Here is a 17238-nt window from a genome sequence, read left to right as displayed (position 1 = left end):
GCATTAGTGACATAGTCACTATATAAGAGATGCACTCACTTTTTAGCAAGTGGAAAACACCATTGTATAGTTATATTAGGTATTTAAACTGGTAAAAAGAGCTGGATTGGTTGCAATATGTGGCGGATAAAATATCGCCGGTTTTGGTACAACACCTGTTTAACAATATACATATGCAGCTGTGGACTAGATCTTTGTTTGTTTGACTCTTTTCTTTAAAATATGAGTCATGTTCAGCAACACAGAGTTTACTTTGAAAGGAACAAACGGAAGCACTTTGCATCCCTTCCGGCTTCTGAGTTCTGCAGGTGTTCGACAACTTTGCCGGATGTAAAGACTTAAATAACTCCTTCTAGTTTTTAAAATAGCCCACCGTGTGCCTGAACTGACCCGTTAAAGCGATGTGCTATAAGACAACGCTTGTTATTCGTATTCATACAGGTGAAAATCCTCGAAAGGGCTCTAAGTGAACTAACTCCTCCGGCTAGCTTTAGCAGTTAGCGGCTAGCAGCTAGCTAGGCTAAAGCCTCCATGGCGCCGCTCCGGGTCCTGTGTGTTCACGGTTACCGGCAGAACGGAGCCTCGTTCCGGGACAAGACCGGAGCTCTGCGGAAGCTGCTGAAGAAACAAGTGGAGCTGGTTTACATGACTGCACCGCTCAAAGTGGAGCACGACAGAAACGCAGGTGGGTCAGACCACAGCAGAAAGTGGAGCTAAAGCAGTAGCTGCTAACTGAACTTTATGCTTTTAAAGTTTAATGGAGGGAATGAGAAGTTTTGTGACTTTGAAAACGATTTTTATTCCACTAAGAGCTCTCAACAAGGTTTACAGACGTAGGATCAGAATACTCACTTGATGTTGTACTAGCTAGCGTTTAAGAATAGAAAATATAAGCAAAAATGAAACTAAAAATACATTAAAGGTTCCATATTGTGCCGTTTTTCAACAAATTAAGGTTTCACTTTTTCCCCAGAAGCTCTCTTTCCATTTTCTGCTCAAAACACTGCAAAGATTGTTCATTTTACCATAGCTTTGACTCACAATGTGAAGGATGCAGATAAAAGCCTGTCATTGGCCAAACATTTCAGGTAGATTTGACCTTCCCTTCCACCATCTGCTTTCTTTAATACTGGAAACTACAACAATCTTTGAATTTCTGATCATGCCAAGGTTGGTTTATGCTGTAAGGCAGCCCTGCTAGTGTTTTGGGTGAATTATTTAATTTAATATCAGTGCGGGTATCCCTGCATGCAAATTTTCTGCCAAAACAATTCAACCTCTCACTGTTTTGAATAAACACCAACACCTCATTGCATCCGCCAAGGGCGTAGGTTTGGTCTCAACATTGGTAGGGACGATATAACAGCATAACCTGCATATACACTTTTTGCTGGGGACGGGACATTAATAAGACCAAACAGATTGGGTGAACGGGGGTCAGGGCTACATTTCTCACGAATATGAACCTAATTAATTGATAAGCTAAATGATCAATGCAAAATAAATCTGTATTGACTGATACTAACTTTCATGTGTATTGGTTCAGGTGATAGTAATTAAATACATTGTAATTAATAAATAAAGGCACTAATAGGTATTTGGTTTCAAAAGTGTAAAGTCACAATATGCTCTGGCCTTTGTTCCTTCTAAACCAGGCCGTTTACAAGACGAAAAGCAGCAGCAGCATGTGTTTTTTTTTTTTGACTGTCAACACTTTCCTGTGAAACACAGACTGGGACCTCTCTCTCTAAGCAGCTTCTTGCTCATGTTTTTCTGGTTCTATATTTTCCAGCAGAGTTCACTACATTTCTCACAGTTTAATTAACGTTAACAGTAGAAAACACATACGGGAGGACAATTCTCTCTAAGCAGCTTCCTCCTCGAGTTTTGCAGGTTAGCAAGTTCACACAGTTTAATGTTATGCTAACTCTGATGCAGGTCGGACTTTCAGTAGCAACATTAGTAGTGTGTTCCCCACGTCCACAACATTGACGTCTTTTTACATTACTTACAGTGTCGTCTGCTGCTGCTGCTGGCCGAAAAAAACTTCTAATATCCCTCCTCTTCGAAGGGGGCGGATAAGGCGGCATGTTTATTTCTTGTGTATTTCTGTCGGGGCTGTGTGAGTGTGAGTGTGTGTGTGTGTGTGTGTGTGTGGGGGGGGGGTGTCAAGTCATCAGCCAATCAAACGCACGTTTGATTGGACCGGCACATTCAGCAAGTGAAAAGGGGTAAATGTAAGTCTGAACCTGGTCTGAACATAATGAAAATAATTCACTTAATAATGGTAGGGTCAATTCTATCCTTACAACATATGGGAAGACAATCAAAATTACCTATATCACTGAACTCATTATATAATGCAAATAAGGTTGCTTAAAAGTTGGTGGGGACAATTTGACCCTCTTGAAAAGTTGGTAGTGTTATGTCCCTACTGTCCCTATGCAAACCTACGCCCTTGGCATCTGCAATAGTTGAATGATGGTGAGGTGTGGCCAGATCATTATGTTCTTCAGAATGACCTGACAAAGGAAGACTAATTTGACCTTGACTGTATAACCTGGTTTTAGTTCTGTTCTAAATGAGCGGTTTCAGTGAATGTAGCTGTAAATGCAGGTGGCCTTCTGTTGGCCACACCCCCTTTCAGGAAGAAGACTCTCTCTGCGTCTTTGACAGTGCAGAGCAAAACATTTGACTGTAGAGGAGCTCACACAGGTGTGAATGAGTGTGTGAGACCAGAACTAAAGCTTATAACTTTCTCTCTGAGTGATCACTTAACATGAAAATATCACTGAATTCATAGCACAGTAGTTGTTATTGGTGAGCTGAGTTTTTCTTTTTTTTCGGTAATGTCACAGTTACAAAATCAGTGTGGCAACTTGACTGCAAACATAGTCTTAACCACCTTCAATTCAGTCACTGTTTCACTTGTTATGTTGTCTGAGAAAAGAAATAGACACATCTGAAAATGAGACCATTTTTATTGGGAATTCAGCCGCAGTAAAACATATGAGCACAGAGAGGACGAGAGGAGCGAACAGATGTAAACACCAGCAGAGTTTAGGCTGGACTGAAACACAAAAGGTGACGTGAAAATACAGTAACTGATCCAGTTCTTGTTTAATACACTGGAAGTCTTAAGGAAGCCAGCTTTCTGTGTTGCCTTCCTTTGAATTTTAAATACTGAAACTCAGCAGAATGACCACTTCCACCCTCTGTGTTTTCAGAAGTTCCAGTGAAGGAGAATGATTCAGTTCCTGGACCTGGAGGAGATGAAGACTCCAGAGGTTGGTGGTTTTCCGACACTGTGGCTCGGAGCTTCAGCGCTCAGCAGCAGTGTGAGGAAAGCCTGGGGCTCGATGAGAGCGTGGCGACTGTGAGGGAAGCTGTGAAGGCCCAGGGTCCGTTTGACGGCATCCTGGGCTTCAGTCAGGGAGCTGCTTTTGTGGCCATGCTGTGCTCTCTTCAGGAGCAAAAAGTGGAGCCAGAGTTCAACTTCCGCTTTGCCATCCTGGTCGCCGGTTTCCGCAGTGCGTGTCGAGAACATCAAAACTTCTACAGCGCTCCCCTCCAGATGCCCTCGCTGCATGTGTTCGGCCTGGAGGACAGAGTCATCCCCGATAACATGAGCAGGGAGCTCCTCCCCTCCTTCCAAGACCCTCAGGTCCTCATACATCCTGGTGGCCATTTTGTTCCTGCTGCATCTGCCCACAGGCAAACATACCAGGACTTCCTCAAGAGGTTCCAGTGACAAATGGAAGCCACAGAAACCCAATCAGAGGCTGAATACGTGAAGGGTTACAAAACAAGAAGACTGAAGCACTTGAATATGACTGGAGAATGTTGATTATTTAATTTTCAGGAACATCTTGTGAAGACATAATTGTTTCCAGAGGCGTGTTGGGAAAAATGCCAAGTTTGGAGTCGTGACCTTTGCGCTCTGGATGCATCTTCTTTTTCCTCCTCTGATGCAATCTGTCGTTCTCAGGGAAAATATCTTACAACAAACAATAAATGAGATGACGACTGTTTATTTAAAGTACTGTGGTCTGTATTTGTTTTCAAGAGCGAAGCAACATCTTCATTATTACAATCATTGAGGATTTATGGCTAAAACGTTGGTAAAATCATGATGTTATAAAATATATTTTAATGCCACCCTGGGTATTGATTAAATTATCTCCATGAAACAAAATTACATTGATTTGAAATCTCTCACCTTAAAATTACATTAAATAGTGCACTATTGCTCGCTTTAGATCACGTGTCAAACTGAAGGCCCGCGGGCCATATCCGGCCCGTAATACAATTATATCCGGCCCGCGAGATCATTTTACATTGATTTATTATTGTTATTAATGGCCCGACGATATGAAACGCCGATTACACAAAAACTACAGATCCCATAATGCAGCACAGCAGCTGCCTTGCCAAATGATAGTTACCTGGCTAAATGAAGACTTGCTGTAGTAAATTCTGTGGAATTCAGTGTTGCTCATCAGATTCACGACAAAAGTGTTTGGTTGAGTGGAATATTATTTCTAATGGATGCATCCATGTTATGTATGTAGTTTTTATGTATATTTTACATATACATTTTATACATAAACAAGCCAGGTGGCAACTTTACTTTCTTAACTGTCTGTATAAAATAGCTGCTACTTAAGCTTTAAAGGTGTGCAGAGTTAATTTAGGTGTTCACAATTACTTCCAGATGTGGAAAACAGACTTAAAAAAATTTCTATATCTTGATAAGTTTGATTTTTTTTTTTTTTTTTAATTCCAGGACACATATCTGTGACTAAATTTGTTGTGCCATTGTACAGTCACTGTGATCAGTTGTAATGAACAATGCACACAAATAAATGTTAAACTGAGTCATAGTGTTGTTGAAATTGCACTTACTTTAATCTCTGGTTGTTTCTAATATAATTTTTAAAAGGACAGTTCATTACATATAAAGATTTTTCTAATATACTTGTTCTCCTTTGCACTAAAACGTCGGAAAAAATTAGACTTATTGTTACTTCTCGGTAATTATGCTATAAGTTTAGTGGTCCGGCCCCTTTGAGATCAAATTAGGCCGTATGTGGCCCCTGCTTTAGATTGAACAGATCTCTCTCTCTCTCTACTCACCCTCCTGATATTTGCTGCAGCTGGAGCACACCAGCTCACCTACAACTTTGATCAAACACTGTGAAACTTCTCTGTGGTACATCATGACATGTATGCTTGGATTGTTGTAGAAATCCAAATATACATGTTTGAACCGGAAAGTGATTCTGAAGAATAATGATCGGAAAAGCCCCACCGCACAAACTAACAGGATTAGCTCCTCTGGTTTGTTACATATGAAATGCAGGAAGTCTGAATCACAAAGGAGGAAATACTCAACTAATGATTTGTCTTCCAGTCCATAAAAACACCATATGGACATGTTAATGAGGCAGAAAAAAAAAGGATTTCACCAGAGGGCTCTTTAGGTGTTAATTTGTGTGCTCTTCCTGCTTAACTCCAGAAATATTATTGTTTTCTGTCATAAAATGAGAATAGATTGAGATACAGATGTCAATATGCTTCAAACAAACAAGAACTTGCAGGCAAATTTGTTTCCTTTGAATCAGAGCAGTCACAGTAGAAGGCAAAAGTAAAAACCTGCCGTCGTAGCTTTTTCCTGGCTGCGTCACCGTCGTTTGCGTGTGTGTAGCCTTGATGCAACCGACAGAAGTAGTTGCAAAGAGGTTCCAACACGACCTTATTTTCACACCCGTCGCTGTGTGCTGCAGGTGTTATTGTAGGATTGTCAGTTTTGGATGTGAGCCCTGTGGTTCTGCTTCCAGAAAGAGTTTCAGAAGATCTAACGAGCACATGGATGTTTACTGAGGCCTTTAGATTGATTCGAGTTAAGTGGAAATGGGATGTATTGTAAATGACTCACCCTATAGTAATAAATGTACTTTTTCTCTCTGGTGATGTTAATAGTAAAATCTTTAAAGCAGTTTCCCTTTCATGAAAGCTCTACACCAGAGGAGGACTGACATTTCCAGGTTCTGGGAACACTCCGCCATGATTGTGGAAAGTTATGACAAGAATCTTCTATCAGAGCCACATTGGAAACCTTGATTTAATAACTTTGAGTAAATTTTTTTGCATGACATTGCTTTTCACATTTCGCTTTACAGCTACGTAACAATGCAGCCTCATACTGTCAAATGGTTACTAAAAGTGACTTTTGCTTATTAAACGGTGCATAAGGAGGAATACTGTCCTCATGTAAAGGTGATACGTGCAGCAGCAATAGTCGGGGTTTGTCTTTACACAACTTTAGTGAGTCATTTTCTCCCATACTCTGTTGTGAGAGCTGCGAGGAGTAACTGTGAGAGTCATCCAGAGGATATGCATCTCCATGATTGGTTTTGATTTTGTGGATGCGTGAAGGTGTTGCCTCATGCGTGGGTTCCACAGACAGGTTTATGCGCTCGCTGGGTTCAAGGACATGTTGTTCTTTTATAGCTGAAGCATGTGCATGTCAGACTGCGTCCGTTCAATTGTTTCCAGATGTGAGCTGCGTCTCTCTCTCTCTCTCTCTCTCCTCTCTACCTCTGTTTTCTCTCTCTCTCCCCTTACATTTTTCTTTCATCTCCCAACCCACTCTACCTCCTCAACATCCTCCTTCCCTTCCACATCCTGTGTGTCATCAGCACAACGTACCCCATCGCATGTCTTGTTACATTTATCGCAAAAATGGCTTTGTTTGTCTGGATATCCCCCCAGAAAAGTCCACCCTTGATCCATGCTGAGATGAAACTCCACTGTAAAACCGCTTCTATTCATCATCAGCTCCATCTCTTGTTAAAACTGACACTCTGGTTCTCAGTCGGCCTTAAATGTTCTTAACACGTCACCTGTTTGGACGTCTAATGAGCTGGGATGTGTCCTTTCACCACAGTCCTCCTCTCCTGAGCTCCCCTGTGGCCCTTGTGTCCCTCCAAGACCTCACAGCAGACACACTCAACTCATACACATGGTTTTGATAACAAGTGGAGACGAACGGAGAGAGTGAGCGAGGAGGGAAACAGTAAAAGAAAAACACAGAGGGTCACTCTTGCCAGTAAGTTTTACAACAGAGCCGTGACTCTCTGCTCAGGAATCCGTTCCTCCTGTTGCACAACAACCGGGAAATAAAGGAATGAGAGACAGAGACAGATGAGGGTGGAGTTAGCCGCCCTCCCTCTCTCTCTCCCTCTCTCTCTCTCTCTCTCTCTCTCCCTCTCTCTGCCTCCCCCCTTTTCTCCCTCACCCACTCTTCTCTTTCACTCTTTGACTGTTGCGGTTAACAAAAAAAAGGGGAGAGTGAGGGCAGCATATTCAAACTTTTAATGCCACGATTGAAGTATCACTTTTTCCCCCGGTGGAGCGGATGGAGCAGGGGGCAGAGGGGTGTGTCGCACCACAGATGGGCTCTATTTTGATTATGGAGCGTTTGTTGTTATGGGAGACGGAAGGAGGGGAGGGGCCATGTGCTGCGTTTGTCTATATAAGACTTGCACTTAAACTCCAAAGAGCCTGGTCATCCCATGGCCCAGCCTCAGCCAGACAGAGCTAACCCGCTCCTGACAGCTCTGCCTGGGATCATCTGTCACTACAAGACTTTCAGCAGAGGAAATTCTACTTCCTGACCTGCAACTTGGGGATTTACATGCAATTTTTGTTTTTCTTTTGCGCCATTGTTTTGATTTTCATCATCATTGTCATCTACATGATCCCAGCAAAGAGAAGCTGCTGAAGGAGAGGATTGTTGAATAGTTTGGGTTTCACACCTCTGTGAAAAGACATTGAAGTGATGCATTCATTTAAGTTGTGCATGTGTTTCTGTTTGCGCGCTAAATTGTTATGCTGCTGCAGATGCATGTGATGTAACATCATGCTGGACGTTCTCCAGAGGTATGGCCCGTGTCCAGTATCACATGGGAGATCGCCATGCCCCCACTGCTCCCTGTTTGTTGTGTGTGTGCATCTGCATAGTTAACAGAAAAGAAAGCGGCCTCCTGATGTGAGAGCTGCTCAGATATGCGACATGTTTGTCATGTGTTGACATATGAAAGAGGGAACAAAGGGAGTATATTTAGACTTGTCAATGGAATTGCTATTTGCAGCACAGAAAAGGCGAAGGAAAGTCAGCTGATGTCGGCTAATGACATGAAACTACAGGAATCTAAGTTGTGTGACATGGAGGCCCAGACAACAGGCAGCGGGTGTTTATGCATGTGTGTGTGGGTGTGTATCTGCTTTTTTTTTTTCCTCCGTATGGGCGCGATTTGGTCATTTGTTATTCCTCGCTCACATACTTATGGTTTTCTTCTACTTTGTGGGTTTCTTGTTTTTGTGGACACAGTGTACTTTGGCTGGAGCCAACATTTGTCTGGTTGTTGTCCTCATCCACTCATGCATCCAGAACTGTGACAATATGTCAACAGAGTGTCGTCTCACTGACATGTTGTAATTTCTTTGTCCAGTTGCTGGATGGACAGGGGACCTGGAAACACTTTCTATCCCACAATTAATCACAGATTTGATGCCCTGCACCATTCTGGTCATTCAACCCGCTCAGCCTGCGAAGTGCATCTGGTTGAAACTGTCGCTTTAATTGCAGGTGTAATTAAGTTCAGAGGTTGTGATCGTGAGGTGAGTTCAGGACACTGACGAGTCCATCTTAAGTTAGGACAGTGGCTATTTGATGTATGATGTCATCTGCAGCCGTTCGTCTGCTTTGCTGGACTGTTTTGGACTCCATGGCTGGGCTCTGGCAGGGAGAGCTGTGGCTTGGCTGTCCTTATAGGTGCCTAACTGACAGTGTTGGGGTAAATATTAGTCATCATGAGTTTGAAGGAGGACTGTGGTGGAGTCAGGTTAAAGAGACACACATGGAGAGAGAGGGAGCGAGAGAGGGAGGCATGTCTTGGCTCACAAATCCCAAAAAAATGCGAACACTGTTGTGCAATCTTGTTTGGTTTCTAACAGTTATGAAGAGGTCTGCAGGATGAAAAGGGACATGACAGCAAAACCATCAGAAGCCTTTGCTGTGCTCGTTTAGCTCACTTGTATTAGTGGAGGAATTCTATGGAGACTAAAGCAGAGATTTTTTTGAGAATTTAGAGCTAAACAAACAAAAAACCTTGATACCGTCATACTTTCTCAGCCTGCGTGGCTTTAATTGTGCACAGATATGAGGCCTCAATCTTTGATACATTTAAAATAGGTTTCATTTTCAGTCTTAAATTTCAGTTTTATTGCTGTTTTTAAACTTACTCTAGGTTTACTATGATGTGAAGCATCTTGAAGCAGCATTTCTTATATCAAAAGTGCTGCAAAATGAAGTTTTAATGGGTTTACAAGTGTTTGAGCTGCTTTATTTCTATAATACCTGAACAATTTGTTTTGCAGTTGTCAAACTGAAACCAAAAGCAGTTTGTGTGATGTATGCATTTAGCAACTTTACCTCTCTGCCCTGAACAGTAAGAGTTTATGTGCTGTTGTTTATCTGTCAGCACATGAGCTTTTACGGTGCAGGGAGGCAGAGGATAAACAGCTGAAGCAACTTTTCTTTCTGTTTTTTCATTTCTGTAGTTTTCTTCTGTCAATCAGCACGCAACAAATATTTGAATATTTGAGAAAAATGTTAGTCAAACAGTGATGCAGGGCAGAAATGGGATGGCTGTGGTTACTGTTTGAAGATTAAGATAGTTTTCTGTCTATAAACTTCTTTAAATCCTAATTCATAGGGAACGTTATGAGCCTTCCATTATTGCAGTGCTCTGAAAGTGTAATCAGTATTTTTATTTGTTAACTGCAGCTTATCTTTTTCGCTCTGAACATGGTAAAATTGTTTATACAACGTTTGCAGACAATTTGCTTCTTAATTTTTGTAAAATTCACTTTAAAAAAAACTCTGCCTGTCCAGGATATCTAAGAGCCTGGACAGCTGCCACATATCATTTCAGTCAGAAGCCTGCTTTTCTATGGAATCTGCAGTCTTCTAAATAATACTAGTCTTGTTTTCATCAACTTCTCCCCTCAGACCATTAATAACGCCATCTGCCACATCAGATAAAACTGATGTTTAGTTAAGCACTGGAAGGCGGCTACTTGAACAAACATCCACAAATACACAGCGGTGAATGTTTTTCACTTTTATTTCCTTGAATCAGACACATGGTTGGCTTCAAAATGTTTCAGCTTGGAAAACTTTAGTAACTTTACTGACAGATGACATTTGCAAATCCTGTCCTGTAGAGGGCAGTGCAGCTCTGAGTATTGTAGAGTTGTGCTTGAGAAAGAAAGTGGACGAGTTTCCAGTCCATTCTTTGTGAGACAGTGTGTGTGAGTGTTTGTTGCCAGCTTACAGAATGTGTGCGTCTGTACGTGTGCGCTCATAGGTGTGTGTTAGCCCACCTGTGTGGGACCCAGTGTGTGTTTGCCTGCAGGTTATAGAGCTGCCCACTGGGAATTCCTGGCTGTGCTGCTTTGAAGTGAGACTGCTCTTGTCTGATAAACAGAGAGCGGAGCAGGTGTTGGAGCTGGCTGACTCATCCGTTCAGCATGTGATCGTTGCATTCATCACTGTACTCACTGATCTCACCGTACAGAAACATGCTTTATCTAATAAAGGAAGCTTGAAATGCAGCATCTGTCTATATGTGTCATTGCATACTTGATTGTGAAATATTTTGGTGTATAAGTTAAATCATATTATGCATGCCTTTGGGATATTACATAGAATTGTACATCAACAAACTTGCATCTTGAATGACTCAAACAGATCTTCTCTGCTGCTGCATGAACAGCCTCTTATAGGTGTTCTAAATGCAAATTTGAAAAGTGAAGTTAATTATCTGCCGCAACTTAACTTTTCTCTTTCCTTCCAGATGACACCTGCCCCTAACGACCATGGCTGTAGACTGTTACCATGGTGCCGTTGCTAGAGTAACAATCTAAAGCCACGGTCGCCATGGAGACAGCAGGGTGGAGGAGAAACTGGAGTTGGCATGGTAACTGGAAACTGCAAGGTCTCATTGGTTTGAGCGCTAATGTTACGCACTTACATGGTGTAGGACTCCCCCAATGCAAGCCCACACAGGTTTCCTTTCTGAGCGGGAGAGAGAAGAAGGGGAAAAAAACAGGAGACACAGAGAGAAGAGATCTCTAACATACAGAGTAGTGAGCTTCAGATTCTCAAGTCAGCCATTTTAAAAGTACTGCACAGGGTTTCTTCTGTGTCGTCTCTGCTGTGGGGTTTGATGCATTGCCAGGCTTCAGTAGCCATGACTGTAGACTGTTACTGTACTGTGACACTGTATAAGCAGTAAGCAGTCTAAAGCCAAGGTGCTGATGCTCTGGCAGGAGGAAGAGATGGCAGGAAGGGCAAACTCTCCTCTTGTGGAAACCTGCAGCAGCAGAAAGAGGGGAGGATACAGGTTTAACATTACTGCAACAGAGGTGATCAGAAGGCTGCACTGTTTGTTGACCAGGGGAATCCCAGTGACCTAAATCGACTACACCGAGTAGATGATGTACCAGGAAGTACTACTTTGTATTCCCTCACCATCATTGTGATCATTTCTTCTGTTGGGGCTTTAGTTTTTGCATTTAATCTGAAATATCTGAGTGACTGAATTCCCTGCTGTGCTCCAAAAAAGCACACATCAGTGAAGTTTTAATCATCTTTAGAAACATTAGGTCCAGCTGGCATTTGGCACACTTAGTCTAATTTACTCCTACAATGACTGTAAATATAATTCTGCTGCTTTAAAATGAGAGAAAAACAAAACCATTGTGATCACTCTTTTTTACAGATGATGCCATTATTTACTCATATGGTTCAACATTAGCAACAGGCCATCTGTAGTGTCTAAAAATGCTTTATTGACTTCTGCAAACTCCAAAAAGGGAACAGAGTGTTGACAGATATTTTAGTCATTCAGTCATCGGCCGTTTTATATAAGAGCCTAGAAAACTTTTAATGAAAATAGCACTCTTGGCATGATAGGCAGGAGGCATCATCCACCCACTGTTTTCTAGTCTCTGACCTAGTTAGTGTTTTCTTGTATGCATGTGTGTAAAACGGAGCAGAGAGTGAATGAGGTGGAGCAACAAAAAGAGAAAAGATGGCTAATAAACTCTATATTTTAATAGAAGCGATTATTTTAGAGTGAGATTAGATCTGAATAGGAATTTAACTCAGCAATCTAGAGCATGGGTTTCTTCACAAACACCCAGACAAGTCATTCTGTTTAGGAATTTTAGAATGCTGATCACTTACTGACTAATTCATTGAACCTGGAAGCAACTTGAAAGAAAACTTTTCTTTCCCGCCCTCAGGCAAACCTAAGCTGCTGTTCAAACCGGAGATGTCCCTGATTAGATGATTATGAGACTTATCTCTGCTCAGTGACTCACTGGCCGAACATAGGGGACATTTCAGAGCTCTGCATTCACAGCACAGTTTTGTAATACCAGTCAAACAGCTAACTAGGCAGGGACTGTGAATAGGAAAAAGAGGAAAAGTGAAGCAAATGTGTCACTTTTCACCATTAAAGCAGTTTTTAGCGCATAGAAATTTTTGTATTTCCTTTTATTTGCATGTATGCTGGTATTGTTTTGTTCTCTGCAACAGGTTTCCTTCTTTGTGTCTCTATTTCAGCACTGATTCCTGTGGACAGCGACGCAGCGGCGCTCTGGCTCGGTGCTGTCCGCGGTGCTGAACGGGACGAACCGCCGAGACCCTAACAGCTGAGAGGCAACGCAGAGGCTTCACTTCTATACGGCAGATTACAGTCACAGCTCCTGAATCTGGATTTATGGTGACTTTTACAATCAGAAAACAGGCTGTTAGGAGAAACCTCCCAGTGCGCGTCTCTCCTCCACAACTTAACCAGCCTCTGCTCTCATTTCTCAATACATGACAACGATCAGGTGACGAGTGCCGTCACATGTCTGAAACCTGAGGGATGCTGGAGGGGGGGGTTACGGACATATGACGTCACGCCGCGAGCACTACCCAATCGGCTCGCGCTCCACTCCGCCGCCCGAGTTCAGCCTATCAGAGCGCGTGGGCAGTGACTCGGTCTGGCTTCGGTTTCCATGGCACTGGGGAGAAACCGTGTGGGTGCCAGGGCGCGGATCCTGCACGGAAATGTAGCCAAGTTGAGCCTGGACTCTCAATCTTAAGTCTTGTGTTTGTGTTTTAAAGCGCAACCTTCGACTTAAGTTTCTAAATCGACATTTACGCGTGAGGCTGTGAGAAATGCGCCACAGGGATGAGAAAATGCAGTTTAAGTGGTATCAGAGTATCCATTACACAGCTTTTTATCACAGCTGATGTTTAAATATCACAAAGCAGCCAGGTACAGTGTTCTAGATGGCTTTTCTTTAAGGCACATAATTAGTTGTGTGATCAAAGTCAGCGCTACTGTATCAACAAAGACTTGTGAATGAACCGGAGCTCTCATTGACTCGCTCCACCCACTCCTCCCTCGTGTTATCTGCGCGCACGACCCTCTCACATTGGGCACGTCGCCGAAAGAAGAAAAAAAAAGCGATCAGGCTGCAGTGTGCGCGTGCCTGCCGGCGTGCGTGAGCGCAATGCCTTTATAAGGGTTATAGTAGGTGACTGCGTATCATCTGCAAAGTGCGCAAGAATGACGCAGGGGTGACTTCACTGACTGACGACGTCACAGAAGTGGGATTTGGGGAGGGGAGGGGGGAGGGAAAAGATAAAGGAAACGCCGACCGGAAGCGCTTGAAGGGGAGAAAGATGGGAGGAGAAGCGAGGGGGGAGGAGGAGGAGGAGGAGGGAGGGGGCGTGGTGGATGGAGCGGTGTACCGACACACCGGAAGAAAAGTGATGGCTGTAATGTCATCACTGTCACCGGAAACCTCCCGGTGCCACGCGCTCCAGAGGGTGTCAGATGGGAGGGCTTGGTGAGGAACACTCCCCCCACACCTCCTCCCTCCCCCTACCACCTCCACACTCTCCCCTCCTCTTACCGCCTCCGACACGCACACAGTCACACGCACACACAAAAACTGCGCACTGAGGAGTGTGCTCCTCTGTGCGTGTGTGTGTGTGTGTGTGCGCGCGCGCGTGTGCACGTGTGCCGTGTACATTGCACAATGGCATTTGCGCATCTGTAGTTGGACGTCGGAGGAAACAGCGCAGCGTGAAAGCAGCGGCTCCCTATTTAATTGGGAACCTCGTGCAACCTGTGTGACCGGTGAGCGTTAATAACCACTGGCGCGCGCTGATTTATAGACTATATTTAAATATAATCACCCCTGAAGGCTTTGAGAGTGAGACACTGGAACAGACTGGACCAGACTCTGACAGAAAAGACATTTTCCTGCAATTTGTCTTTTCTAGATGTTCTCTGTTTTTTCAGGTTGCGGGCTGAACGCTGCCCACATGGGAGAGAAAATGAGTCACACTGCAGCAACTTCCAACCGGAGAGCAGTGTCAGTTAAAGCAGACTTCTGGGCTTCTTAAAGGGGGGGTGGCCCGTCCAATGCATCCTCTCCTTTGGTTTGCACTGAGTGGCCCAGCAGAAGTATTTTTTCTTTCGATAAAGTACCCAAACACATAATCTAATCTGTAGAAAGAAGGAATTTAACTTACCTCACTTAAAGTTCCCCCTGTGTGGCCATGGCTGCGGCACTTTGCTGTGGAAATATGTCTGTCCTGTGTCTAAGCTCGGCCGTCTTCGTCACTGTCAGAACAAATCTGTGCCACACTGCCTTTTTGCGCACAGACGCCGTCGTTCCCTCTTCTTCCAAAGTCGCTTCCCATACAGACCGGGCTCTCCCATCAACCGTAGGCTTTTTATAGAGATCCCGTAGTAACTAGTAGAGAGGGAACGAGGGAGGGGAGAGAGGGAGGAGGAGGGGAGGGATAGAGAGGGAGAGGGAGAGCTCATTCAAAGATTCACCTACACATGTACGTGCGTATCCCACGTCATTGAACGGAGTGCAGCTATTTATAAAGGGGAGGAAAAGTATAGCCTGAATCACAGTGCGGGTTCTTTTTTAAAAAAGCAAGGATGAAAATAGTAGCTGTGTGTGTGGCGCTTTTTTACTCCAAGATAATGGCAAATATTAGAAGCTCCGGTGGAGATTCATGTGAGGCATCTTCGGACAGAGCACTGAGTTCCAAATCTATTTCCATGTCTGAATATTGCTATAATAGTCGATTTATTACATAATCGTGTTTTGCAAAAAATAAAAAATTCTCAAGGGAGTCGTTTTACGTTCTTGTTGTCTGTTTGTTGCCAAAACATGCTTCTGAGGGAGGATTTTGCTCAATGATAATATTATATTGCACACAGATGGGTACTTTGAGGCCATAACAGATATTATGTGATGTATTTAAAATCAGCCACTGCAATCCTAAAGCAGCCGCACAGCATCCGTCCTCTGTCGATGGTCTTTTTTATGAGATAATATTGAACTTATCTCAAAAAGACAGCAGAAAGCAAACATCTACATCCGACACTTAAAGTCGAATCTGTCCAAATTTTGCTCACCAGTTGATCACAGCCATGAGAGCAAATCGTGATGTTTAAATTAGGTGATGATTCACTGCAGCTGCCTGCTTCCAGTGACAAAAAATGTTTGGTGCAGCGCAGCTCTTGTGTTTTTTTCCCCTTCACATTCTCGCATAAAAACGATCCAAATATCTAACCCAGATTCCACTCGCAGTAAAGAACCTCAAGACAGGAGTCGTGCGTAAAACCGTCCCGACTTAATTCAACTCACACATTCGGGGAGGTTTGGGGGAGATCCTCGTGCGTAAACAAGTGTGTCAGACATACGTAGGCGTGTGCAGTGAGAGATGCTTGTAATTTAGACGCACTTTGGGCACAGGACATCATTGATCATTTTTGTCTTTTGTTTCCCCTCTCAAAAAAAGAAAAACCCTGTTCCACTGAGTTGAGAAAGTCACGCCTCACAAGAAGTTGAGAGAAAACTTGAAGCCCCTGAACGCCTCCAAACGCTTGATAGGTAGGGTGTGGATTATGACCTGTCTGCCGCACAATCCACCTCCACACGCCTGAACTTCTAAGGTGGACATGATTTCCCTCTTTCTAACTGTAAAAAGCCTCCTAAACTATAATTCAACCTGAATTAAAAGCCCACTGTCAGTTTAAAGATAGAATCTGGAGGGAAACTTCTGCTTTGAGATGAGTTCTGAGTGTCTCAAATAAAGGTAAAGATCGACTGTTAGAAATGTATTGCAGATTTTGATGTAATGCTGCTTCTGTACCTGCTGAGTCTCCATTAATCCTACAGTGAATTCCTCCTTTGTTAGGTTCTTGATTAGGCCTGTCAGTATCAGAATTTTACAACTACTGCGCCCAAAATGAATCTCAATCATGATATTGTCATAGTATGGATGGGGAATTTTAATCCTGTTGTCCTGCAGGTCAAATTGATCCGTTCTAAAGTGTGAAAATGTGGAAATATATATGTGTGTGTGTGTGTGTATATATATATATATATATATATATATATATATATAAATATCCTCTTTGGACCTGACGTCTACATAGACAAATTTTTCCCCAAAGAGATCATATTGTTCATAATAATGACAATAATAAAAAAATAATAACAATAATAAAAATTTGAATATGACCAACAATAATTATAACAGCAATGCAAATAAAATATTACATAGAATTTAAATATAAAAATACAAGAAACACAATTATCACACATTAGATTTTCTACATTTATTATGTTTACTTGTTGCTCATCCCAAATAACTAGATTTTGGGTGATTTTTTTGTGACTGTTCTTAAAGAAAACATTAGAAATTTTACTGATATATATGTAATCACTTGAGATAGTTAGTTAGATAGACAGTTTCAGAAGATTTTTACTCATTTTTTGAAAATATTTAAAAGAATTTTCTTGCCGAATTTAGGGGATTTAAAAAAAACGTTTAAGGGAAACTTTAAAGGAATTATTGGAATTTTCTTCCTGAAGGTAATTTTGTAGAATTTTTTTTGCTCAATTTTTGGATTTTTTTCAGACAAGGAAACAATATTTTTTGGTGCTTGTAAATGAGGACGACAGGAGAGTCAAAGAATAATAGTAACATGTTGTGTGTCACAAACATGATCAGCTCTGGTATATTGAAACACCCCTATTCATAATGTCATTTGTGAACCTTCCTCTTTCTAC

At 42.6% G+C, this 17238-nt stretch overlaps 1 protein-coding gene and 1 long non-coding RNA gene across 2 annotated transcripts; both read left to right on the top strand.

The window, feature by feature from the left end:
• Positions 1-273: 273 nt before the first annotated feature.
• ovca2 (OVCA2 serine hydrolase domain containing) lies at positions 274-4878 on the top strand. The gene is made up of 2 exons (XM_022197044.2): positions 274-685; positions 3228-4878. The coding sequence occupies exons 1-2, from the start codon at positions 532-534 to the stop codon at positions 3749-3751; spliced, it is 678 nt and encodes a 225-aa protein (XP_022052736.1). The 5' UTR covers positions 274-531; the 3' UTR covers positions 3752-4878.
• A 5982-nt stretch (positions 4879-10860) lies between these two features.
• Positions 10861-15289, top strand: LOC110953175 (uncharacterized). Its single transcript, XR_002595841.2, has 2 exons — positions 10861-11048; positions 12701-15289. It is a non-coding gene; the product is annotated as an uncharacterized LOC110953175 (long non-coding RNA).
• The last annotated feature ends 1949 nt before the right edge of the window (positions 15290-17238 follow it).

The sequence above is a fragment of the Acanthochromis polyacanthus genome, chromosome 17, assembly GCF_021347895.1.
Source record: "Acanthochromis polyacanthus isolate Apoly-LR-REF ecotype Palm Island chromosome 17, KAUST_Apoly_ChrSc, whole genome shotgun sequence".
In the NCBI taxonomy this organism is placed as follows: Eukaryota; Metazoa; Chordata; class Actinopteri; family Pomacentridae; genus Acanthochromis; species Acanthochromis polyacanthus.
Note: the sequence above shows the minus strand (reverse complement) of the source record. Positions and strands in the feature narration are given on the sequence as shown.

Bases quoted from the DNA above. Each gene is read 5' to 3' on its own strand.
- ovca2 (XM_022197044.2), top strand. From the start codon at position 532: ATGGCGCCGCTCCGGGTCCTGTGTGTTCACGGTTACCGGCAGAACGGA. The intron at 686-3,227 runs GTGGGTCAGACC...CTGTGTTTTCAG, and splicing joins GGAGCACGACAGAAACGCAG to AAGTTCCAGTGAAGGAGAAT.